The sequence below is a fragment of the Suricata suricatta genome, chromosome 9 (assembly GCF_006229205.1).
Source record: "Suricata suricatta isolate VVHF042 chromosome 9, meerkat_22Aug2017_6uvM2_HiC, whole genome shotgun sequence".
Lineage (NCBI taxonomy): Eukaryota > Metazoa > Chordata > Mammalia > Carnivora > Herpestidae > Suricata > Suricata suricatta.
The window spans coordinates 97,047,415-97,073,672 of NC_043708.1; the positions used below are offsets into that span (position 1 = coordinate 97,047,415).

Genomic DNA, 26,258 nt, shown 5'->3' on the forward strand with positions numbered 1-26,258 from the left:
CTCCCTCCCTCCCTCCCTCTCTCCCTCTCTCTCTCTCTCAGAATAAGTAAACGTAAAAATAAAAGTACCTTGCTGAATTTTTTTTGGTTACAAATTTATTTGTAATGTTTAACCTCTCAACTGATTGCTAATAAGGTAGTGCTAATCCTCGGAGGCCCCCCCAAAAATTGTAATTTTTTCCCTATCCAAGTTCACAGATTCTTGAATTAACTGTTCCAAGATTAAAAACCTTAACAATAGAGTACAAGGAATTAGCCCAAATAGGACAGACTGGGAGCTTGGGAAAAAACAATGTACAGAGATTTAGAATGGAGATACTGCCTAACAGGGTTTGGATCACAGACCTTGCCCAGAAGAGCGTCAGAAAGGCAGGATAAGACATGCATGAGAGAGCAGACCCAGGAGAATTAGAGGGAGGTTTGCTGCAATCAGACATACCAACCAGAGCCTGCAGCGCTCCACCCAGATTCATTTCTGTGAGCCTGTAAATTCCCTTTATTAGTTAGCCATTTTGGGTTGGATTTTTGTATTGTTTGTGAGTAACTAGAAGATTACAAATTGGTACATCGGCCCAGAAGAGATTGGCTAGGTTCTGTTGGCCAAATCGGAGCAGGGTATCCCTGGCGTTGGTTACTCTAGAGATAGGGCCAGAACAGTGGTCGTCCAGAATCCTATGGGTTCTTAGGAGGTGACTCAGGAGTCAGGTGGGGAAGAGAGGAGGGTGACGTGTGTGGGGGGAAGGACAGGGCTCTCGACTTCCCTCTCTTCTAATTTTTATATTTTAAGTAAAAGTTTTTATCTCCATTTTTATCTGTTTTATGTAGTTTCCGCATAATACGTGGCTTGAGGAAAGGGTGCTGTTTTTTAGACGAGTGTGAAGCACTGGGGTAGACTTTCTCAGGGCACTTTTGCCGTGTTTCCGGCATGGAAGAGCATATCTTCCAAATAACTCTGGGCATGTGGCAGAGAGCATAGTCAGGACTCAGGTGTTTCATGCTGAGAAAATTACACTCTTTCCAAAAACAGTCATGTAAGTCCATTTATGTATTTTGAGAGCGTGTGTGGGGGCAGGGAGGGGTAGAGAGAGAGGGAGCATGAGAATCCCAAGCAGGCTCCACGCCTACATTAGCATAGAGCTCGACTTGGAGCTTGATCCCATGAACTGAGATCCTGCTTGAGCTGAAATCAGGAGTCGGACACCTAACCAGCTGAGCCACTTAGAATGTTTTAAATTCACTTTAAAATTAATCATTTGTTATGACCTAGGAAAAATGATCTCTCCGATGTTTAAATATCATGGTAAATGTGAGCCTCCTGAACAATTTAGGCTTTCAGGAAAATCCCATTGAAGAACCCTGCCTGAAATTATATGATCCACATTTTTGAGAGAGAGAGAGGTGTACAGAGAGAGGGAGACACAGAATCCAGAGCGGGGTCCAGGCTCCACACTGACAGCACAGCCTGATGCAGGGCTTGAACCTGCAAACCACGAATTCATGACCGGAGCCAGAGTCAGATACTCAACCAACTGAGCCACCCAGGTGCCCCTACAGAGATTTGAATTTAACAAACATTTCTTTAACTTTTTATTCACTTAAATGTGCACAATATCTATTATTTACACAGTGATAGTTGATCATTTGTGCGTTTCCCTTTGTTTCAAGATGACTCGAGGAGAACTGCATCTAGTGCTGCAACAGAAACTGGCCCTCCTGCAATGCCAAGGTTACCTTCCTGCTGTCCCCAGCATTCACCATGTGGAGGGTCGTCACAGAACCACCACGCATTAGGACATCCTCACACCAGTTGCTTTCAGCAGCATGGCCACCACTTCCAGCATCATCACCACCACCATCATACTCCCCACCCGGCTGTCCCGGTTTCTCCCTCCTTCACGGATCCTACCTGTCCTGTGGAGAGACCTCCACAAGTACAGGCGCCTTGTGGAGCCAATAGTAGTTCTGCCACCAGCTACCATGACCAGGTATGTGGAACTTGATAAATTGTTCTTTCTTTCTTCATTTTTAAAAATTGTGCTTTTCTCAAGAGGGAGAAAAATAAAACAAACCTAATGATGAATTTTATATACTAAAAAGGTCACTTCTATTGCCCTTGCAAAAGTGGCCCAATTTCATGGAAAAAAAATTTTTTTTTTTTTAATTAAGTCTCTAGGATTTTCTGAAGGTCTAAATTATTGCAACTAATTGGGAGGATCAAGAATGTAAAAAATTAGAAGTGATACTGTTTTTTTATTCTGAAATGGTTTTTAGCGTTTGTAGTTAAATAAGGTGAATCTGAGCTTTGGAATTTAATTTCAGAATGTTGAAATTATAGCGTCTGCCTGATTTGTGAGAAATTGGGAAATTTTCCTAGTTTTTACCTTTACCTTTCACTCTGGAGCTCCCTCTTATCTCCACGCATCTAGAAATAAACAGCCTTCTCAGATGCAAACCAATGCAATAGTTGCTCAGATGCAGATGAGGTTTTTAGTTTATGGGAAATTGGAATATCAGTAACAAAACTATAATTAAATGGTTGAGTTGATACTCTTGGTGAGCGCTTAAAATGTCAAATAATATTAGTATTGGTGATCATGTGGAGTAAATGAAGGTCATGTATTATATGTGATTTTAACTTTTTCTGTGTCATCTCTGTGCATAATTATGGTATAAACCTGAATGGGTAAATACTGTAAAAAAATCACAACATAATTTCAAGATAAAGCTGTAATTGACATGTACCAGAAAATAATCAAAAAGAAAATTCAGAGCAACTGTTTCTCTGTATCACCTGACCGAAATCCTAAAGTACTTGCTTTATCTTTTTAAATTTTCATGGCTATCTCTCCTGGATCTGACAGATTAAGAATAATAAAGAGAGAGGGATATTCCCTTAAAAAACAAAAGACAAGCTGCTGTTTTTCAAGAGTAAATTAGAAAGTGTTTAGTAGGAAATATGATTAAAGAAATTTTAGATGATGTTGTGGTTCTGGTAGCAGTTCTGAGTATTAACATCTACTGATCATCTAAACCTGTTCTGCCTCTTGGGAATGAGGAAGCATCAAGAAAAACTTTTTAGTGGACAGAATAAAAGACCTTGCTTAAAAGCAAAATTTTCTTTCAGTAGAAATTTGAGCTGAAAGGGAGAGCTCCTAAGTATTGTAGGAAAATGATAAATCTACAGACTGCTCCCATATTCTTTCAAGGGCTACCAAAATGTGGGCCTTTTGTTTACAGACTATTGCTGTTGTTGAACTAATAAAATAATACAGCTGGTTTGAGAGATTGTGTAATGTAACATTTTCTTTTAACCCAAGTGAGTTATTTATAGATAGAATCCCTTTCACAGTTTTGTTCACTGTTAAGTGAATGTTACCTCTTCACTTATATGTAAGTAGAGGAATTTGGACTGCACGCAGAATTTGGGGGAAATTAACAGGCTCTGGCATTCGGTGGTGATAATGGGAATGAAGGAGAACAGAAGGTTTGATATAAACAGTTCAAGACTGATGTAGCCATTGGAGGACTCTGAAACCAGCCACATGCTCCTGAGATAATGTCAGGTCGTCTCCAGTTGAGACTTGCATGGGCACAGCAGGAGGTGGAAGAGTGGGGGAAGCAAACTGATCTGAAGATTTGTGATTGTGTCGATGTGTCGTGGTTACGGCCAGGTTGTGGGTAGGCAGAAGAAGGTTGAGGAGGATGAGGCCTGATAAGAGAGAAGGTTTGGTGGTCACTTGACTCACTCGCCCTTACTGCTCCTTTGGATGTAGCTTTCTCTTTTGAGAGAATAGTTCAGTTAGTGTTATACATTCCTCAGGATCTTTGTAAGGTAATATTTGCCATTTCTGTACCCATCTTGCTTACCCACTCTTTTCCTTCTACAGCAAGAGTTGATTGAACTGTTGGAATTGTGAAGAGGGTTCTCTTTGTTGCTTTTTTCCCCCCTTCTCTTTCTATTCTTTACTTTTAACTTTACCCTCATTTCCTTCTAGGAAAATATTCACCCTACTTTACTCACCCTCTGGGAGCATTCTTAATCACTGACTGAAGAAAAAGATAGGAAATTTGCTCATCTTCATAGTATGTTGATAAACTAGTCCATTTGCCAAATCTTAGCCTAAATAGGAAAATAGGGAAGGGATATAAATTCACAGTCTTCTAGTATTGTTCTTAAGCCTGATTACCCAGATGGAGGGACATACACTGTATTTGCTAAAAAGAGCCCAGATGTATGCTTGATTGTAGACACATGATAAAGAAGAAGAAAGGAGTTCTTCTTTTCACCTTGTCACAGCTTCTCCTGAGTCATCATTCCCCTTCCCTTGTAACACCCGGAGCTGCTTATGTTTCTGTCATTCCCCGAGCCAGGAGCCCAGTGCAAGTACAGAGTCCACTGTGGTTCCTCTAAGGACTGCCGGGCGACCTCCTCTCATCAGCGTGGCTCCCTAGCTTCTTCGTCTCCAGCTCCTCGGCTTCCAGTATTGAACAGTTCTTGCATATAATTTCATATATAACATCAAAGTATTATTCTCTTTACATTTTTAAAATTACAGCTATCCTGAACACTAAGCAAAGACTTGTATTTCAATTACTTAAGAATACAAAGAGACAATTCTGTTTTTGTAATCTGCTCTGGAGTAGATTTTGAAGGAGTGAAGTGTTTTACTTAGGATTTTTCAAAATGCTTTTGGGGAAAAAACTTAATTACTAAGGAATAGACATGGAATCTAGACTCTGGTTTATTTTCCAACTTAGTAAAGGGACCTTTCTTAAAATCATATTTCTAGGGGTGCCTGGGTGGCTCAGTCTGAGCGTCTGGCTTCGCCTCAGGTCATGATCTCGCGATTAGTAGGTTTGAGCCCCTCGAGCTGTCAGCACAGAGCCGGGAGCCTGTCTTCGGATTCTGTGTCTCCCTCTCTCTCTGACCCTCCCCTGCTCATGCTGTCTCTCTCTCTCTTTCTCAAAAATAAATAAAATGTTAAAAATAAAAAAGATTTTAAAAATCATGTTTCTAATTTTTTAGTAAATGAAAAGGTTATGAGACATAGCCAGCTCATGGTTCATCTTGAATAATCTTATACCCTTTGTTATCTTGGATAATGTTTGTGTTATTAGAGTTTTAGTTGAATGCTTATTATATACAGTTTAGAAACAGGACAGACAAGTTTTTACCCAGAACCCTTAATCTTTTCAGTGGTGTGAGTATATGTTTTCTAAAGGAGTCCTAAATTAATAATCAAAATTTGAGGGTAAAGAAGAATATGGATGTGTTATTTTAAAGTTTCTTTCTGGGGGTGCCTGGGTGGCTCAGTTTATTAAGCCTCTGACTTTGGCTCAGGTCAGATCTCATGTTCGTGGGTTCAAGCCCCACGTCAGGCTCTGTGCTGACAGCTAGCTCAGAACCTGGAGTCTGCTTCTGATTCTGTGTCTCCATTTCTCTCTGCCTCTCCCCCTCTCACACTCTGTCTCTCTCTGTATCAAAAATAAATAAAACATTTAAAAAATAAAAGTTTCTTTCTGTATAAGATCTAGAGGCTGGAAGAGAAATGGACCTTAAAATAGTATATTAATTTACCTTTGTTCATCTTGTAGGATGATCTTATGCTTGAATTTTAAAAACTGATTGTAGATTTTAGATATATCATCACTACAGTTTTTACAATCCATGATACATACAGAATTATTTTTGGTGCTAAATAGGTCTTCATACTAAAAATCTCACCATTTTGAAATTTTTAATTCAGAGATTCTATTTTTCTGGATTGCATTGGGAATACTTACATAACATGAAACAGTGCTTTGACCAAACTTTAGAAAAATAAAATATAGTTCCTCTTTCTACAGCAGGCATTGCCAGTAGACCTGAGCAACAATGGCATCAGAAGTCACGGAAGCGGTGGTTTTCACGGAGCATCTGCATTTGACCCCTGCTGCCCTGTTTCTTCTTCCCGAGCCGCAATCTTTGGCCATCAGGCTGCTGCCGCCGCCCCGAGTCAGCCATTATCAGTAGATGCTTACGGATCAAGCATGGTTGCGCAGCCCCAGCCCCAGCCCCCTCCACAGGCCTCACTGTCATCATGTCGACATTATATGCCACCTCCTTGTAAGTATAAATTTAACAGGCAAAGAACTTAGAGGCATATAAATGAAGCATTGTACATTCCTCCATGAGATAACCTTTCAATAATTCTAATTTGTACATTTTTAGTATTTCCTTGGCCTGAGACTGGGGTGTATTTCTTTCCTTTCATCCTCTCTCCACCCCACATTCCCAGATCAGTCTTCTAAGTTACATAGGGCAGATGTTGTTTAAAAAAGTCAAGGAAACAAAAGTACTATAGTTTGTCTCTTACATTTTAGTATTTGCATTTTAATATATGAAATTGAAGTACATTGAATGGCACCTTAGATTTCTATGAAAGGAAATTTAAGGGATTGAGATTTATCCTTTATGAATAACAGGCAAGTTGAAAGTTTAGTAATTGTTGCTAGGAACAGGAAAGTAAGTTTTGACTAAAAACTCTGAAGATCAGCTGAGGCACACAGGAGAATACCTGCGCAGAGAGCTTGGCCAAATGCACAAAGATTCTGAATTCATTTGGTGCAGGCATTTCAATAGAGCCAGACATGGTTTTCCCAAAGGAATTGAAATCGGTGAGATATCTGAGTATCATAAGAAATGAGAAATACTCTTTAGGCTATGTAACACGTATTTACTACTTTGTTACATGACAGGCTAATAATCAAATGGAAATTTAATAAATACTTTGATTTTTAAAAACCCACTGAAAACTCACTGCCAAGAGTAAACTAGGAGGTTGGCAAAAACATTTGCTTTTGTTCTGATTACATGCAAGGGATAATTTTCAGTTACATGTTACATATTTCATTAGACTTCTCCTTCCATTCGAATAATTTTGAAAATCTGGGTTTTGCAGACACAACTGGAGTCAACCCAGAATTTGTACAGTGAAACCTGGTGACATACCATCTGTCTTTTCAGTAATAAAACTTAAAATGAACAGTATAAGTTAGAAAACAGGTTGTGAAACAGTTTTTGCAAAGTATTGACCAATGAACAAATTCTATGTATGGGCACTGATATAATATACAGGCTGTTTTGTGATACCTATTGATATTTATCTTTAATTGAGCACTTTTATTAGGAACTCAAAATGTGTGGTTTTCTGCCCCCTCCCCAAAAATAATATATTGAAGCAATTTAAAGGGATCCCATTTTGCCCTAATAAAGAAGTGTTTTAGATTTAAATGTGTTTTACTTTTATTATAAAAGTAACTTTGTATGCATCGTAAGAAGTTCAAACTACGGAATACATAAATGAGATGTTAAAGGCCCTTCTCACATCCCACTTACCTTAATACCTCCAAGGTAGCAACTGTTTGTATCTTGTAAAACCTTTCAGAAGTTTTCTTTGTACACACGAAAAAATACATATATCTCTTCGTTAAAAAAAGAAAGTGGGAGCATAACATATTATTTGCCTCTCTTTGGTTTTTTTTTTTCATCTTAAAAGAAATTTTAACAGTCCATCCTAGATTTTTTTCCCATATTCGCTCATAAAAATCTAGGTTGCTGTTCTCAATGCCCTCATAATGTCCCATTGTATATTAAATCAGTTTTCTGTTGATGATTACATTATAGTTTTGTAGTCTGTCTATAGGGTAACTTCTAGGAGTGCGAATGCTGGGTCAAAGTGACATGTTGAACTTTCAGAAAACAAGAACTTTTTTTTTTTTTAACTGGCAAGAACACAAAAATTAGAGAAGGAAGGGAAATGGTCTGTGAGAATGCAGCATCTCACCTTTCTACAGTGGTTTAGCAATCTCTCTTGTTTGGAATATATACTAAATTATAATAATGGCTGAACTTTTCACCACATGCACAAAAGATGGTAACTTGTGAGGTAATGGATGTATTAATGAACCTGATTGTGGTAATCATTTCACAAAGTGTATGTATGTTAAGTCTTCATCTTGTACACTTTAATATATAATTGTATTTGTTAATCATATCTCAATAAAGCTGAAAAATAAAATGACTGGTAAAGAGTTAAATAAATTGATTCATTCTGAAGCAAAAGTTTAAAATTTGTAGTATTTGTCAGTATTGTTTCTTGCATAATGATTATAGGAAAACTTTGAGTTGAAACTGGAAAAAATGCTCTGAATTTGAGGAAAGATAGCTTACAGTGGTAAAACATAGTGACTTCATTTTTTATGACCAGGTACTGAATTTTCTTGGAATAAAGCCTTGATTTGAAAACAACATTTAGAAAATCACTTAAAGATTCCTTTAAATACATACTAGCAAGGTGTCCTTTGAAAATATGGCTGAAATGAGTTCATGCTTATCTATTCATTCATGCCGAATGGAGTGAATCAAAAGGATTAAAATTCAAGGAAACTCTTTCGTCATGAAACTACAGAATGGCTATATCTCCACACCAGCCTCCAAGAAAATTTTCCAAATACAAAGAAATTGAGGCTGAAATCTGAGGAGGAGACAAAGATATTTTTAGAACTCAAAAAGATGCATACCTCTTAGAGTAAGAGAGGTGTGTATTCCTCAGAGGAACTTCTCAACAGCCACTTCGAAACATAAAGAATGAAGAAATGGGGGAAACTGTCTTTATTATGGCTAATTTCCATTGCCGATTCTTTGCAGATATGCCCCTTCATCTTCTTACTGTAGCTCAGGAAAAGTGGCACAGGGCTGGGAGAGAGAAGAGCGACAGTAAAAGGGTATCTTTGCAGTCTTGTCCCGAAGAACCCTCAAGTTCCTGTCCTCTTTGTAGGGCTCTGTAACTAGTACTCATAAAGGAAAGCAAGGTTTAAATATTTCTGAAAGTGTCACTTCTACATCTGACTTCACGAAAGCAAAAAACTTGGATATGGTAAAATTAACAAAAGACAAAATGGAAAAATGTTTATACCTTACTGTGACAGACTTTCCAATACAAAGAATCCTTATAAATCAAATGAGAAAAAGGTGAACAAATAACCTAAGAATATGAATAGATATTCTGGGAAGAAGTATAAGTGGTTAATAAGTACAGGTTTTTCTCAGATTGTCATTTAAAAATTTTAGTAGTTTAGGGATAATCAGGCACTCTTGTATGCTGTTCACAGAAATATTAATTATGACAACCTTTTGGGAAGGGTATTTTGTCAACTGATATCCGAGTTTTAAGTGATTTCCTCAGAATAAGAACTATTTATAGGAATGTATGCTACAAAAACCATGAGTGTATGTGTGTGTGTGTGTGTGTGTGTGTGTGTGTGTGTACGTACGTACGTGTGCACTCCTGTGCATGTATATAGAAAATACAAGAGGCATCATCCACACGTTTAGTGTAGCATTGGGTTGTTTTCCTTTTTTATCAATGGTGATTTCTTTAATAGTTTTTGGTATATCCCTATAATAGAATTCTGTGAAGCTGTGAATGAAGTAAAACTATATACATTGACATGAGAAGATAACCAAGATTATTCATTCAAAGAAAGCAGGTTGCAAAGCAGAGTTGAGCAGACTCAAGCCTTGATAAAGTATCCATAAAAATTAAATGTGTACGAATATGTAAACTACAAAAGGAATGTATAACAGCAATATAAGCTCAACCGCATGGTGCCTGCATTTTTTTTACAGATGCGTCTTTGACAAGACCACTTCATCATCAAGCCTCTGCCTGTCCCCACTCTCATGGAAACCCTCCTCCTCAGACTCAGCCTCCACCTCAAGTGGATTATGTTATTCCTCATCCTGTACATGCTTTCCATTCTCAAATACCTTCTCACGCAGCATCTCACCCTGTGGCGCCCCCGCCCCCGTCTCATTTAGCCAGCACGGCCGCACCGCTCCCTCAGCACCTTCCTCCCCCACACCAGCCAATTTCACACCATATTCCAGCCACGGCCCCTCCAGCACAGAGACTGCATCCTCATGAAGTGATGCAGAGGATGGAAGTTCAGAGGAGGAGGATGATGCAGCATCCAACGTATGTTTTATGTTTTCTAAAAGGCGATCACGCTGTATTCCGCTTCCTTCTATTTCTGTTAGTTTTGAAAACTAAAGTCTTTAGAAGGGATGTAACTATGCTGAATCCTCAGTTCACTAGGAAATTGTTCTTTACTAACTAGAATCTTCCTTTTTCGTGTCCTGAGCTGTAGGGGGCTTGACAAAACAGGTTAATACCAGGCTATTTAAAGAAATCAAGCCATATTCAGGATATGACACAGGTCATTTATTTTTGTAAACCAGTCTCTTGTCAGTTTCTTCAGTATCCCATAGTAGAGATTCATATTAAAATTGATGATCCTGAGGAAAAACATATAAAGTTGTCAAAGATTTAATTTAATTTATTATGTTACCAGCCAGAGGGAAGAAGAGCACTAGAATTTCCAACAACTGACATTGAAAAAGTAGTCTCTTTACCTAGTTTATTTATAAATTTAAATATTAAAATATTGTACTCTCCAAACATCATGAAAAGACTATATAATGGGGCATTTTGTTTTCTTTTGAAAAGTCAGGATATGATTTTCTATTGCTCTAATTCTGCTTGCCTGTTTTTGTAAATAGAGTTTTATAGGTCCACAGCTATGTTTGTTCATTTATGTGTTGTCTGTGTCTTCTTTCACAGCACAAAGGTTAAATGAGTAGTCGCAGTAGAGGCCCTACAGCCTAAACAGTCAGCAGTATTTAACCATTTGGCCCTTTTCAGAATATGTTTGCAAAACGCTTTGCTTTTTTGTTTGTTTGTTTATAAAACTCTTGATATAATTAATGATTTAGTGCATGTATAAATTCTTTCCTTAGTTATGTAAGATTATTTCCAGAAAAAAATCCCTGGCTATTACTGGCATGCTAACATAGTAACTCTTTGTATAGAAAGTTGGAATGTAAAATTCATATCTTCCAGTATCTAGAAAAAAATTACATGTTTTAAATCATTAAGCTTAAATATGCAAAATCTGTAAATTAGAAACTGATAGAAAATAAGAATTAGACTATAAAAATGAATACCTGGAATCTTTGTTTAGAACTTTATGACTACTTACATTTATAAATGTGGCTGACTTTAGACTAAGAAAATATAATAATCTGGAATACAGAATAAAGCTGTGGATGGAGCTAATACCAGTTTCCTAGTTATGTTAACATGTATTTGCATGTGTTTGAAAACAGTGTGCAAGGTTAAAAGTTTTTTTTCCTCTTAAAATAAGTTTTATTCCTTAAAATGGATGAATGTCATTACAGTATAAAAGCAAAACAAAATAAAAGTTTCCATTTTCTTCCCTTATTTTGTGCCTGCAGCATTTGCTGGGGTGTTTAATTTTTTAAATTCTGTCTCCACTCATTTTCTATTCTCATTTAAAATATCTGCTGGAAGGAAGATATACAAGATAATGTTAAAATTTTTCCTTGGGTGATATTTGAATTGGAGGCATTGTAATAAATGACCATTGAGATTTGTGGGGTTAGAGTTTCTTGATTTTCTTATTAATCATTAGGTAATTTTATATTTTTATAATTTATTGTTACAGATGTAATTTTATGACTAATTTATAGATGTTTGTAATAATACTAGATTGTTTTTTCTACCTTAAGAAATAACCAATTATTCAATTATTTCCAGTGGTCTTTTTCTGTTCTGTGTTTCCAGGCGGGCACATGAACGGCCCCCACCTCATCCACATAGGATGCATCCAAACTATGGTCATGGGCATCATATTCATGTGCCTCAGACTATGTCCTCACATCCTCGACAGGCTCCGGAGAGATCTGCCTGGTCAGTATCTTGTTTATTTCAAAGTTATGCTCAGGAGCCTTTGGTAAAACTATCAGAACAGATGCTTTGTAATGGAATGCCATAGAGACCGGTGATACGGAGAGGCTGAATTCCAGCTTAGCTGTGAGGCAGGGTCTCTGGGCAAAGTTAGAGAAACTTGGAGTGGAAAGAGGAACTTGAGTTCTGAGGCAGAGAACCATGTCAAATGGGAGTGGAGCTTTTTTTGTTACTGTTTTACAGAAGTATCTACTGGTAAAGTTAACTCCCTAAATGGATCTTAATCTGACAACTTCTTTATCCACCCTCTTACCATGCCCCCACCACCCTAATACTCAGATCTGCTTTACCACCTCTAACCCTGCTTATTGACCAGGGAAATTGAGCCCACATCCTCTTAGGTGAGAAATGGAAGCAGATTTGCATTATTTTTTCTTTCTGGATCCATTGTCTGTAGGCAGTCATTGAGATCTTGATCCACAATGATACTTGAGGCAAAACATAAAATGAGAATAAAGAAATGAAAATTTGGCATTTATCAATTTTACTGTTTGGAGAGTTTTGTTTGCCCTTGCTTTACAAGGTATAGAAGTGTTTGGTCTTCTAATTACCCTGTTGCCAGCAACCTAGAGACACTATCCAACAAACAAAAGCCCTGGGAGCATTTGTAGCATTCATATAAACCAGAAAACTAACCTCTATATTTTGGATGTTCCTCAAGTAGAATCATACTGTAGATTGTAAGGAACCTTAAGGGTAATTCAATATATTTCCTTCCTTCCTAGGATGTGAAACTGAATACAAATGCTTCTCATAGTCACAGAATCGAATTTTTGAGTTTTAATCACTGAAACGAATTTGAAATTATTAGTTAAATCTTTTCTCAGCTGTGTCAGTTAAGAAACTTTAGATTACTTTAAAAAATGTAAACTTGCTCCCCCCATTTCTGTTGATGATAAAGACACTATAAACATGGCTCAACGTTAAAGTGTTCTCTTCCCTCTTCAGGGAGCTGGGGATTGAGGCTGGAGTGACCGCGGCCACCTACACACCTGGCGCGCTGCACCCTCACCTGGCCCATTACCACGCGCCGCCGCGACTCCATCACCTACAGCTCGGAGCTCTTCCTTTAATGGTAAAAGAGGAAAATGTCAAATCTGACCTATCCTCCTCCTAAAAGTGTTCTTCCTTTTCTAAACTAAATATTTGGTTGGAAGTTTTTTATATGTTATTAGTTGATATAGGTGTCTTAATAGAATTTGAGAATTATTGGATTGAAATTGTCCTATAAAAAATGGTAGATATATTGAAATCTATATTTGCATTGTGAAATGTTCTCTTCTTAATATATAAAATTAAATATATAAAAAATGACCAAGGTTTATGTTTTATGCCAAGATGACAGTCTTGATCCCCGTCACTAGGACATATGCTCTATTTTGTCATAACTGCTAATGGTTCGGTTCTGATGCATTATTCTTTATTTTTGGATCTGCAGAAGGACTATACTAGTTCTCTGATTTGAACAGACTCAGATCTTGTCAGTACCAGTTTGAGTTCCACAGAACAAGTTCAGCAAACAAAGATTGAATTTGGTATTCATAATACCTACTAGTTATAAAAGTGGTACAGAGTAGGGATCTGTTTTGTCTTGGGGTAGAGACACTGCAGGAACGGTTTCTAAGACGCTCTCTTATACCCGCGACCCAGGCTTTGAAATTGGGACTAGTAGTCTTACAGTGGTCATAGCTCATAAGGAGCTGTCAAACAGCCTTCATAAGCACAAGGACCTCTAAGTCCGCTGGTATTTCTAGATCTTAGGGGTGGGGGTCACTCGGCAATAACAAACAAAGCTGCCCTCCCAAGAAGCTGGGGCTGAGGAACAAAGGAGACCAAGGGACGGTTCCAGGCTAAGTGCAGGCTTAAATACTTTGAGGGGCGGAGTTCCTTTCTGATGTTTTATTTTCCTCAGAGATGTGTAGGTTATCTGCTGAGATGTGGGTAGTATTGATTTTGATTATAAGGAAAGTTGCAGATGTTTAAATATCAAGCTATTTGAAGGTTAAAAGGTACTGCTTATTTTAAATTCTTTACCATGTATGAATTGTCTTTTAAAGCTATAGACTTGCTAACAGCATGTTGTGGTTCAGTGGAAGCTGACTAAAAAATAATATTGGAGATTTTATAAAGATGAAAGAATAAGGGCCCCTGGGTGGCCCAGTGAGAGTGTGAGAGACAGAATGCAAGCAGGGGAGGGACACAGAGAGAGGGAGACAGACACAGAATCCAAAGCAGGCCCCAGGCTCTGAGCTGTCAGCACAGAGCTCGTTGCGGGGCTTGAAGTCCCAAAGTGCTAGATCATGACCTGAGCCGAAGTCATACTTAACTGATTGAGCCACCCAGGTGTTTCCAGTCTATTCTTGTTAAGCATGGTAGTTTCAGTCTATAAAGTTGTGCAAACACCGAGTAAATATAGAGCCAGTTTTCTTGCGGCAAATTCAGGGTTAGGTTACTGCAAACCTCTGGTCACACAACAGCCAGTCAATATACAATCTTGTTTTGACCTCCATTTTGGTTTAAAGACACCTTATTTGATATATATTATTGAGTTACTAACATTGAGCTCATGACCAACAAAGCTCACGCCTGAATGAAGCTTATCTCCACTCATTTTGTCCATAAGGCATATCACAGCCTTCTTGAACTTAGGGACACTAGCCCGCTATTTAAGCATTATGCTTGTGGCCATTTTAAACAACAAAGTCACCAGTAAAAAGCACAAAAATGTGGTAAACCCGATACAAAATAGACCACAAAAAAGACTCATGTTTAAAGTATAAGAGCTGAAAGAACAAGGCAGAGCTTTGTTCTACCCTAGCTGGGAACAAGGCAACTCAAATGTTTTGTGGCGGTGTGCATGTCCACAAATGATTGAGAGAGCACAGGTATTAATTTTGGAGTTACAAATAAATTTTATCAAGTAGGTAAATTCACAGGAGATCCATGAATAATTAGAAAATTAGAAAACACTATTAATTATTAATACTTTCACCAACAGGGGCACCTGGGTGGCTCAGTTGGTTGAGCTTCTGATTTGGGCTCAGGTTATGATCTCATGGCTCGTGAATTTGAGCCCTACATTGTGCTCGCTGCTGTAGCTCAGAGCCCACTTTGGATCCTCTATCCACCCCCCACCGTCCCCTGCACTCTGTCTCAAAAAGAAAATAAAACATTAAAAAAAAAAAACTTCCGCTAACAGAACCAAACAAAAAAATTAGTAGGGTACCTTTGGCCATTAGGAAGTTAGAGTAAGGAAAAGAAGTTTTATTGGAAAATTTTCTGCATTCTGATTTCTTACTTTGGTTTAATGTAGTTCTCTGAAAGTAAAAAAATTTTATGAAAATTTTAGTCTTTATGCTTTTAGGCTATAAGCGCAGCTGTCATAACTTTGGGTATTTCCTATTTAGGATTCTTTGTGCACAATAAAACCAGTAGAAGAAACCTGTTAACTGGGACAGCCATTCTTTTTTTTTTTTCCTGATTATATTTTAAGTGTTATTCTCCGAGATTAAATTTGAAAAGGAACCTAATCCTTTTACAGAGCACTTACTTGTAGTTATGTATACTTACTGAAGTTGAATTTTGTGACTTGCTGAATGGAGAGAACTGAATGTCTCAAATACTTAGTGTGTTAAAACTTGAGCCTACTCTTCCTTGATGTAGCCTATCTCTTCTATTAAAATAGGTTCCTGACATGGCAGGCTATCCTCATATTCGTTACATTTCATCAGGATTGGATGGAACATCATTCAGAGGTCCTTTCAGGGGCAATTTTGAGGTGTGTAATAAAAGTAATGAGATAATTTGCCACAGTGTCTTTAATACTCTCTTTAGAGAGAGAATATATGAATTCTTAGTATTCACAGTTGAATAGGATTGCGTTGGTGGCTGGGGATCTGAATTGCTGAGACTGTTTCTGGGGGCTGTCACAGAAAGATTAACAAGTGGTATCTATCTTAGTATCAAAAGTTACCCAAGTAGTTAAAGATGAGTAAATGTAAATACCTAATATAAATGAAAATCGAAATTTATTAATTAAATCTGTATACGTATCAGATAAAGAACTATATACCATTAAATTTGGGGTGGGGGAATCTTACTGCTATTGTCTCAGCTCATTTTTAGAGAAGCATTACTGGAGGGAAAAAAAAACCCAAGTAATTTGGTTTGTAGCTAACTATCTTGTTTGAATTTTCAGGAAGAACAAATTATTTGAATATGATTTGAAGTTTTGTTTCTTCATGTCAGTTTGGAAGTTGGAGTCAGTGAACTATTTTGTTTGATTTCTTTCCGTATTTTACTACAATTTCACCTTTGGTGGCATTCATACTGACTCCTACAGTACCATGTAGTAATAATACGTTGCCCTAATCCGCAAAGATAACTTTGCCATACCACTTTAGGTGGCTGAGGAAAGAATTAACAAACAATAATTTGCCTTACTGTATATGACTTTTTGCACACTGTATTTATATTGCAGGTTTATAAATATGGGACTTTATTGCTTTTACAGTATTGACAGTGCTGTTCAAGAATTAAGCATTCTGGCTTTTAATACTTATTATCCTTTAATTTCAGGAACTGATTCATTTGGAAGAAAGATTAGGAAATGTGAATCGTGGTGCCTCCCAGGGGACAATTGAAAGATGTACATATCCACATAAATATAAAAAGGTAAGAATTCTGTGAATTGTCTATATTATTATTGAAATGCTTAAAATTTAATGTTATGGACCTTTTTTGAGATTGTGGAATCTAGCAACCATATTATTTATTACCAAAGCAACACATACATAGTTTGTTTTTTTTTTTTTTTTTAATTGAGAGCCAGGGGCACCTGGGTGATTCATTTGGTTAAGTGTCTGACTTTGGCTTGAGGTCATGATCTTGCAGTTCATGAGTTCAAGCCCTGCGTTGTGCTCTGTGCAGACAGCTCAGAGCCTGGAGCTTGCTTCAGATTCTGTGTCTCCCTCTCCCTCTACCCTCCCCCACTCGTTCTTTTTGTCTCTCTCTGTCTCTGTCTCTCTCTCAAAAATAAATAAACATTAAAAAACACTTTTTAAAAACTGAAAGCCTAAAATATATACTTGAAGTTTCTTACCCTGCTGTCCTCAGTCTTCCTTCCCAGAAGAAAAATCATAGTTAAGGATTTCTTAGGTATTGTTCCAGATATTTTTATGCATTTGCAATCATGTGCATATGTATGTGTTTTTTCTTTCTCCTTCAAAAATAACACAAAGTGGATGGTATGCACACAATTTTGCACATTTTCGTTTCCTTCTCTTTCAGCACTCACAGGTCACCCATATTCTTTTTTAAGAGCTTACAGAAAACTTCATCTGGCAGTACCATTATTTAGCTTGTGACTTACGTGGACATTTAATTGATCTACATTTTTTATATTCTACCCTCAACTCCTTATGTTTAGTAGTCTATCTAGAAGTTAAGAGCAGACATATTAAGTAAGTTTCTTTCAACAAACAACAATGTTCTGGGGCACCTGGGTGGCTCAGTCAGTTAAGCGTCTGGCTTTAGCTCAGGTCATGATCTCACGGTTTGTGGGTTTGAGCCCCACATCGGGCTCTGCACTGACAGCCCAGAGCCTGGAGCCTGCTTCAGATTCTGTATCTCCCTCTCTCTCTGACCCTCCCCTGCTTGCGCTGTCTCTCTCTCTCAAAAATAAATAAAAACCATTAAAAAAACAACAACAATGTCCTATGATATACAAAGAATAATAAAGTATAAAAATTTCTGCCTTTGTATTTTTTGTCTGTTTTCCAAGAGTATTAGTGAGGTGTTACTGTTAAATTTAAGTCCTTTCAACTATGTAAGCTAACGACTATAATTAGCACTAATTTATTCCGTTATTATTTGAACCATTCCTTAGTAAGATAAAATTCATTTAACTGTATTCATGATAGGACAGAAATAGAGCTCAAGTTGTATATCCTCCTAATTGTGGATTAAAAGTAATAGAAACTAATGAATTCAAACTAATGAGTTTCTCTAATATTTGCTTCTGCCTTTGATACTATTTAAAGGTCTTAAAAGAACAGGTGGTGGTAACCACTTAATTCATCCATTAATTTGACAGCTTGTGACAGCTGTACCTGGGAAATAGGTTGTGGGTGTGAATGTGTGGGTTTGTTTTGTTTTTGTTTTTCAAATAAACACAGACTTTACTCAGTTGTTCAATAATGTCATCTCTACTAATAAGGTAACAACTGATTGGTTCTCACAGAGGAAACTGCACTGCAAACAAGATGGGGAAGAAGGGACTGAGGAAGACACAGAGGAAAAATGTACTATCTGTTTGTCTATTTTAGAGGAAGGTGAAGATGTGAGGTAACTAGACATTAATTATCTAACATCTGTTGTCAGCACTGTCCGAGAGATTTGATTTGAAAGTAGATGAAAAACCAAATAAAGATTCCGGCTGGCATACCCTGTTATCCTTATCTGATGTGTAGAATTCCCTTCCAGTGAGTGGAAGAATAGAGAGAGGAGAGTCTCTGCGTTACCAACAAGGGAGTGGCACTGGGAGATGCCCAGCACAACAGGATTTGGCCAGGGGAATTTTGTGGTCAAATTGTCTGCTGTAAATCTTGCAGAAAGGAGAGTGTGGAGACTTCGGAGGCTAAGGCAGTTACATTAATGTATTCCCCAAAGCTTAAAGAGGGCGGTCCATATTAGCTCCATGCAGTTTGTCTCACAGCATCTTTTATAAATTAGTTTTGTCCTAAAATTTTCCCTCAGCTTATAGGAGTATTCTTGCAGCTGCACAACTTAGAAATGTTACTGTGCCAATCCACTGTTAATTTTAGATATTTCCTTTTTATAATCTCTTGAGTAATTGTTTTGTTCCTATTGTTTTTTTTCTAATGTAACATAATGCCATATGAAACAAGTTCTGAAACCTATGTAACAACTGTATGATGATATCGCTGCCCCAATTTATAAGAATAATTTTATTATATTTCTTCAATTGGCGGCGACAGAAAAATATTATGAACAATTGGCTACCATTCCACATATGAGGATATTTTGGATCAGTGGATTTCCAAGGAAGGTTTATAAATATGAAAGGTAGTTTTTACAGCATTGACAATCCTGTTCAAGTAGTAATCAGAACACTTCTTTTTAGCTATTAATTTTATAAAATATTAGGAAGTCTGAAAATGTATGATAACTCTTTTAACAGTGGATGGAAGTACAGATGGTCTCTTTGAAGTCAGTAACTTTTATCTCACTGTTCACTTAGATTTAATATTATCCTGTATTGCCTGGAAGCTTTATTTCTCAGTTCCTAATTCATAATTTAGTGTAGTACACTTAACTTCTTAACCTACTTTTTTTCCCCACTAATTTTTTTATTGAGATATAATTGACATAATGTATTAATTTCAAGTATACAACATGGTTTGATAATGCATATGTGTCACAAAACAGATGAACCTACCTTTAAAGGAGTAGGAATAGTATTATGTGGATTTAATAATTATCCCATGAAAACAATATTAGTTTTTACTCAGGTACTCAAGTTTAAGGTATAAAGATCCTCTAGATAGAAAACTATTTGTTTATTAAGATATTCCTTAATTGGTATGACATGCTATATTTACAGTATGAGCTCTAATCTTTTAGAGAGAGAAGTAAATGAAATACACTTTTTAATGTGCTCTATATATATAGTGATTTGATATTAAAAATCTGTTTGCAGTATAATGTAACAGGGAATATATTGCCAGCCTATGTGTTGGCAGCTCATGTATAGAAGCCAAATCAGAATAATTGCCAGTGCAATTGTTGTTCTTAAAATTCTAAAGCTTTTGTATACTTTGGTTTCATAGCTGTGACAGCTAATTATTGTGGTTATGAATACATTATATTGCGCAAGTGTTAATTTTAATATAGGTGTAACTTGTTAGAGAGATTGTGTATGTGTTATGTGTTTGTTTTTTACAAAAGGGAAGGATGCCTGCTAACTACAGAACTCTCATGAAGTTTTACATGTTATTTATTTGAAAATAAACCCTACGTGTAGTTGTCGTGAAATTCACTTTTGCAACTTCTGCTCTTTGTTTCGTTTGCCTATTATAGGCGCCTTCCCTGTATGCACCTTTTCCACCAAGTGTGTGTTGACCAGTGGTTGATCACCAATAAGAAGTGCCCCATATGCAGAGTGGACATTGAGGCCCAGCTGCCAAGTGAGAGTTGACACCATGTCTCAGAACTCTTGCCCTCCCTCTCATTCCCATCCTCCTGGTACTGCAGTCAACCAAAGATGGCGTGACTTACCTGCGCAGATTTGGAAGCCTTGAACTTAGAGTGCGGCTCTGCTATATGGTACAACTAATGCTAGACCTACAGTTTATGTATACAGTTGAGTTTGATGTATTTATAAAAGCTTTTTTTTTCTAGATTTGACATTTTTCCTGTATCATTTTACTGTATTTTTGCATGGTTCTTTGTATTGCATTTCTTTGCACATATTATGGGCTTGTGACCCTAAACTTGCAGGCAAGATTAGCTGCTTTAGTAAGTAGAATTTTGTGGTCTTTTTGTTTTTTTACATAGTACCAGGTCTTGAGAATTATGATTTTTTTTGTTTATCCATTACTAACCTTTAATTTAATCAATCATGTGCTTTAGTTTAATGTATAAAGATCCTCTAGAAAATGATAATATTGTGTATTAAGACATTCCTTAATTAGGACAAAATGGCTGCTGTATATTTACAATATGGAGTTCTGAGTTAAATACCATCCTTAATACTGGGAACAGAATACAAACCATATTCAATCAGATGCAGGTGGTATCCACATCACCAGAGTGATCAATAGATATGTTCTTGGTGTATCCTTTTCCTTTCAGCACAACGCAGATAGAGCTGAATATTGATATCATACATATAGACTGCTGTTCTGATTGTATTTATCTTTTTCCTACATCGTTTAGAACTTTATTTCCCTGATTCAGTTTTTTGCTGCTGTGAAACAGCTCTGATGAACACTAAATATTAATTTCAATTAGCTGGATTGTACATACTTGCAGATTTAACAAAATTTTAGGGAAATTGAAGAAGACATGTAGAATTTTGTTCAGTCTTCTGCTAAGCACGTTATAGTAATGATATCTGCTTAACATTGATTTTGTAACAAACACATTCAGTCAGGAGTTAGAATCGCAGTCATTGGCAGGTATCTATGCATTCATAGAACTTCTAAAGGTCCCAGGATCACTTCTAAGGGATTTTATTAGTTTAAAGATAAATAAAGTCAGCTGAATCTACATGTCTCTTGTTTTATTTCTCTTTAAACTTGAAAACAGTAAATCTGCAGATACTGTGAGGCACAAACCTACTGTTGCTCTGGTTGTAGACGCCCACTTCATACATTACCAAGAGTCGATCACTGATTTAAAATTTTTAATTTCTATAGTTAAGATTTACTGCATAATATAGAATATAAAGTTAAGTTAATGTACTAACATTTCTCCTTTGGAGAAAGTTTTAATCCACTTCAGGATGCATATTATCAAGATACTTTCATATACAGGATAGCCTAATTTTATTTGTCTAAATATGCTTAATATGCCCCAGATTGCAAATGCATCAGTCAGTAATGTCACTGTCTGTATGTGGAAGACATGTTCCCATGGATCATATGTGAAGATGTCAATAAGCTTGCATTAAGCCACCTGCTTTGTAAGTGGATTGATTAATAAATAACTTATATTTCTATTGTCTTTGTGTTTCATAATTAGTTTTATACAACAGTTTATATTAAACATCTTGGAGTTCAAAATAGTGATCCCACTCAAGTTGACATTTGCATAATTTTTGTATTCATTTATGGCTGTTTGCCTTTTTTGTATTAGTAATGTTACACTGTAGTAATTGTCAGTATCAACATGCTTCAACATGGTTATGTGTAGAGATGGAGGATGGACTATGGTTAAGAAATTGGGATAGAAAATAACATTAAAAAAATACTTGATGATTAGGCTGCAGTTGTAGAAGGGCAGAGGAAGGAGACAGAGTGATAGTGGCCTGTGCTTGCCACCTTATTGGAGAAGACAGCAAGCAGCCGATCTTCGAATAGCCTGCAGTGGGTGTAGGGCTTTGCACTGGAAAACCCAGGGTCACTGCCAAGGGCAGAAGAAATACAGATGGGGAGAATTCTGTACAATTGAGTCCTCTTGATGTTCTCCAAAACACAGGATGAACAGATAGATTTCTCTTTTTTTTAATATTACATCCAATTTAGATGCACGACTACCTGTTTTATAATTGCTACTGAGTTTTTTTTTTAATGTGGATAGAGCATTATTACTTTAAAAGTTGGTTTAATACAGGTATTTGTGGCATAAACCTGGGTTGTTAATGCAGGAGCTTAGTAAGCTGCTGCAATTAGTTACAGAAAATGTGATTAGTCATGAGCCAAGTAAGGAGGAAAATAATTTTTAATATAACTTTTGTGCTTTGTTTTGGTGTCGTCCATATCCTACTGCATCTTATGTCAAAATGAAAATTTCAGTGATAGCTTTCCAAATACTTAAGAACTAAAATTCTTTTGTCAGAAAATTCTTATTTTTATTGTTGTTAATATGCAAGTGATAAACTGATATTTGAAACATTTTTCTTACTCTGGTGACTTTATTTTAGCTGCTAAAACACTTCATCGGTAACAGTCTGACATACAGAAAACTAACAGTTTTTAACACACTAAAATTAAAATATGGGCTCTGATCATTTCACTGTTAGTTTTTCATAAATAAGAATAGCTTAATTCTATAGAAAATACATCCTGATTTCTAACTTACCTTCCAGCGCCTCTGGAAACACTTCATGGGGCACCTGGCTGGCTCAGTTGGTAGAGCATGTAACCCTTAATCTCAGGGTTGTGAGCCTGAGCCCTTCATTAGATGTAGGGACTACTTTTAAAAATCTTGTTAAAAAAAAAAAAAAGCCTTCATGTGTCACAATATTAGATATATCAATGTTGAACTATCTTTAGGGTGCCTGGGTGGCTCAGTCGGTGTTGAACGTCCAATTTCGGCTCAGGTCATGATCTCACAGTCTGTGGGTTTGAGCCCTGCATCGAGCTCTGTGCTGACAGCTTGGAGCCTGGAGCCGGCTTCGGATTCTGGGTCTCCTTCTCTCTCTGCCCCTCCCCACTCACTCTCTGTCTCTCAGAATAAAAGACTATCTTCTCTCAGTTATAGATTCAATCATTTTCACTAACTATCTTGAATTAAGAATTACAGTTGACTCTTGAACACCATGGGTTTGAACAGCACAGGCCCACTGACTTGTTTTCAGTAAGTACAGTACAATAAATGTATTTTCTCTTCTTTGTTTTATTTTATTTTTTTATTATCCTTAAATTATTCTTTTCTTTTTTAAGTTTACTTATTTTGAGAAAGAGAGTGTGCTTGCCAGTGGGGGAGGGGCAGAGAAAGAGGATCCCAAGCAGGTTCCATGCTGTTTGCACGGAGCCTATCTCGGGGCTTGATCTCACAAACCAGGAGATCATGACCTGAGCCAAAACCCAGAGTTGGACACCTAACCAACTGAGCCACCCAGGCGTCCTAGTCTTTATGATATTCTTTTAATTTTTTTTTAAGCTTTATTTTGAGAGAGAGAGAGAGATACAGAGTGTGCATGGGGGAGGAGCAGAGAGAGAGAGGAAGACACAGAATCCAAAGCCGGCTCCAGGCTCTGTGCTGACAGCACAGAGCCAGACATGGGGCTTGAACGAGGAACCACAAGACCATGACCTGAGCCAAAGTCAATATTGATATTCTTAACATTTTCTTTTCTCTTGCTTACTTTGTTGTAATATAGTATATAATACATATGACGTACAAAGGCCAACTATATGTCCAAAACAACTATTTGTTACTAAGAAAAATAAATGTCATCAATTTTGTGGTTGGGCTTACCAGGCACAATCTCCTCTCTGTCCTATGTATTCTATACAACTTCACAGGACACATAGATGGTTTTTGAAGTTGGGAAAAGGGTATAAGCTTTAGTATCAGACAAGGGCTTCAAATTGTGCAGCTTTGAACAACTTAAGCTTTCTGAACCTCATGTTTTTCATCTATAAGACAGACTAGGTTGTTAATTAGAAGTAAAGGAGGAGTAACAAGTGCAAAGAGCTTTGCATGTAGTATACTTACATTAAGAATGTAAGTTCTCCCATTGCTCACTGCATTCCACCTTTACTACCCAAAACAACTGTCCTTGACCCTGATAACAAACGGTAGCATAGCATGGTGCTAGACCATAGATTAGTATTGTCTCTGATCCTTCTCTTATAGGGTCCAGGAGGCGAATTACTAGATAAGAAAGAACAATCCTCTTTAGACCTTCTTTGATGGATTGGAATTTTTCTTCTACTCAAGAGATAGAGGATTCCTGGCACATTTGCCTTCTTCCCTTGCCTTGCAGTCACAACAGAGGCATAGTTGCGTTGCACATCAGTACCATCCAATGCTGTATTTTAGGCAGCCATTGCCAGGGGATCAGAATTGGCAAATGCTATCAAACCATATTTCCTCCCTGATCTAAAGAAAGATTTTATGGAGAAATTAACAACTAGAATTTCTCATTCTCCCCTAATATTTCTCCTCGCCAAATCCTGTTATGCAGCAACCTGGTGCCCATTAAATGTTAACTAAGCACATACCACTGAGCTGCCTATATGGTAGTAATAGCTTCTTCTAGGCTTATTTTTAGGCTAATAGCTATCACAGAGAGCATGTGGAAGGCATGGGTTTCCAGCAGATACTTTTGATTAGCCCCAACAAATTGCATATCTCCTAATTCTTTATCATCACTACAAAGGAATTGGATTCACTAAATACTGATTTTCATTGTGGGCTCTGCTGAATCTGGAGTACAAACTGCTAAATGAGTTTGCTTTAGGTGGTAATATTCAAATATAGATGTGGGGGGGGAAGATTTGGAAAGTGTAGAATTCTGTAGTTTTTCATTTGGTACACTGTGCTCCATAAAGAAAGAATTTGATTTTTTCTACTGCCTGTGTAGCTGGTAGCATAACTCAAAACACTGAGGTTTCCAGGGGCGCCGGGGTGGCTTAGTCGGTTAAGCATCCGACTTCAGCTCAGGTCATGATCTCATGGTTCATGGATTCAAGCCCTGCATCAGGCTCTGTACTGACAAGCTAGCTCAGAGCCTGGAGCCTGTCTTCAGATTCTGTGTCTCCCTCTCTCTCTCTGACTCTTCCCTGCTCATGCTTGCGCGCTCTCTCTCTCTCTCTCTCAAATAAAAACAGTAAAAAAAAAAAAAAAAAAAAAGAAAAGAAAAAGAAAAAAAAAAGCACTGATGTTTCCAATCTGGCGGCAGTTCAAGGATGACTCAAAGGTTTGCTCTCCCCTCGTATATACGTGGAAATTCTTTCATAAAATGGGATGCTGCAAACTTGTTATCCCAGGGGGTCTATTCTTTAGATTTTCAAGAGCCTATGTAAGAGAAGTGTTAGCCAAAGGAAGTGGAAGGGTGTGGTAAGTCTCCCATGCTACATCCTGACCTGCCTTTAAAAAGAGGGACGCCTGGGTGGGTCAGTCATTCAAGCATCTGACTGTTGATTTTGGCTCAGGTCATGATCTCACAGTATCATGGATTCAAGCCCTGAGTCAGGCTCTGTGCACTGACTGCGAGGAGCCTGCTTGGGATTCTCCCTCTCTCTCTCTGCCCTTCCCCAACTGGTGCTCACTCTGTCTCTCTCAAAATAAATTAATAAACTTAAAAAAATAAAAAGGAATTGATATCTTTTAATAATATTTGCTCAGAGAATAAGTTCTATGTGTATCTGACTTATTAGCACTTCACTGTTAGCCACACACTCCCCAAAGTTTTGTATTCTCTGTTGCTGCGAAATAGTTACTTCAACTTAGTGGCTTAAACATCAAACATCTTAGTGTCCGTGGGTCCAGAATTTGGAAGCAGCTTAGTTTGGTTCTTCTGGCTCTGGGTCTCTTGTGAGGTTGTAACCAAAATGATAGCTGGGGCTGCAGTCATGTGAAGTCTTTATCGTCTGGATGATATGCTTCTAAATTCACTCACATGGCTGTTGTTGGTAGGAGACTTTGATTCTTTCTTGCTATTGACCAAGAGCCCTCTCCTCCCCGCTATCAGTAGCAACGCAAGTGAGCCATCCTGGAGCTAGTACAAATTCAAGGGGGAGGGATGATAGCTCTGCCTGTTAATAGAAGTGGCAGCACATTATAGCCATCTTTAACCTACTATAGTTAGGTAACACGAGCCCTATTGCATGATTAGAATTACAACTACAAACTTCCTAAGCGTGTTTAGTTTTTTCCCCTCCTAAACCAAATTTTAGCATATGGAAAAGCCATG

The 26,258-nt window shown here is 37.4% G+C and overlaps 1 protein-coding gene across 9 annotated transcripts in view; it reads left to right on the plus strand.

Annotated features, from left to right (window-relative positions):
• RNF111 (ring finger protein 111) overlaps positions 1–21,616 on the plus strand; it is an 83,791-nt gene extending 62,175 nt beyond the window's left edge. For 6 of the 9 annotated variants that reach the window (XM_029950653.1, XM_029950654.1, XM_029950652.1 and 3 more), the window contains 9 exons: positions 1,665–1,984; positions 5,847–6,105; positions 9,670–10,018; positions 11,660–11,812; positions 12,818–12,944; positions 15,555–15,647; positions 16,448–16,543; positions 18,087–18,214; positions 19,970–21,616. In XM_029950653.1, coding sequence (XP_029806513.1) covers positions 1,665–1,984; positions 5,847–6,105; positions 9,670–10,018; positions 11,660–11,812; positions 12,818–12,944; positions 15,555–15,647; positions 16,448–16,543; positions 18,087–18,214; positions 19,970–20,087 — 1,643 coding nt within the window. In that variant the 3' untranslated portion in view covers positions 20,088–21,616. The remainder of the gene's footprint in view (positions 1–1,664; positions 1,985–5,846; positions 6,106–9,669; positions 10,019–11,659; positions 11,813–12,817; positions 12,945–15,554; positions 15,648–16,447; positions 16,544–18,086; positions 18,215–19,969) is intronic. The other 3 variants (XM_029950658.1, XM_029950659.1, XM_029950660.1) reach the window with 3 other exon arrangements.
• Positions 21,617–26,258: the final 4,642 nt, after the last annotated feature.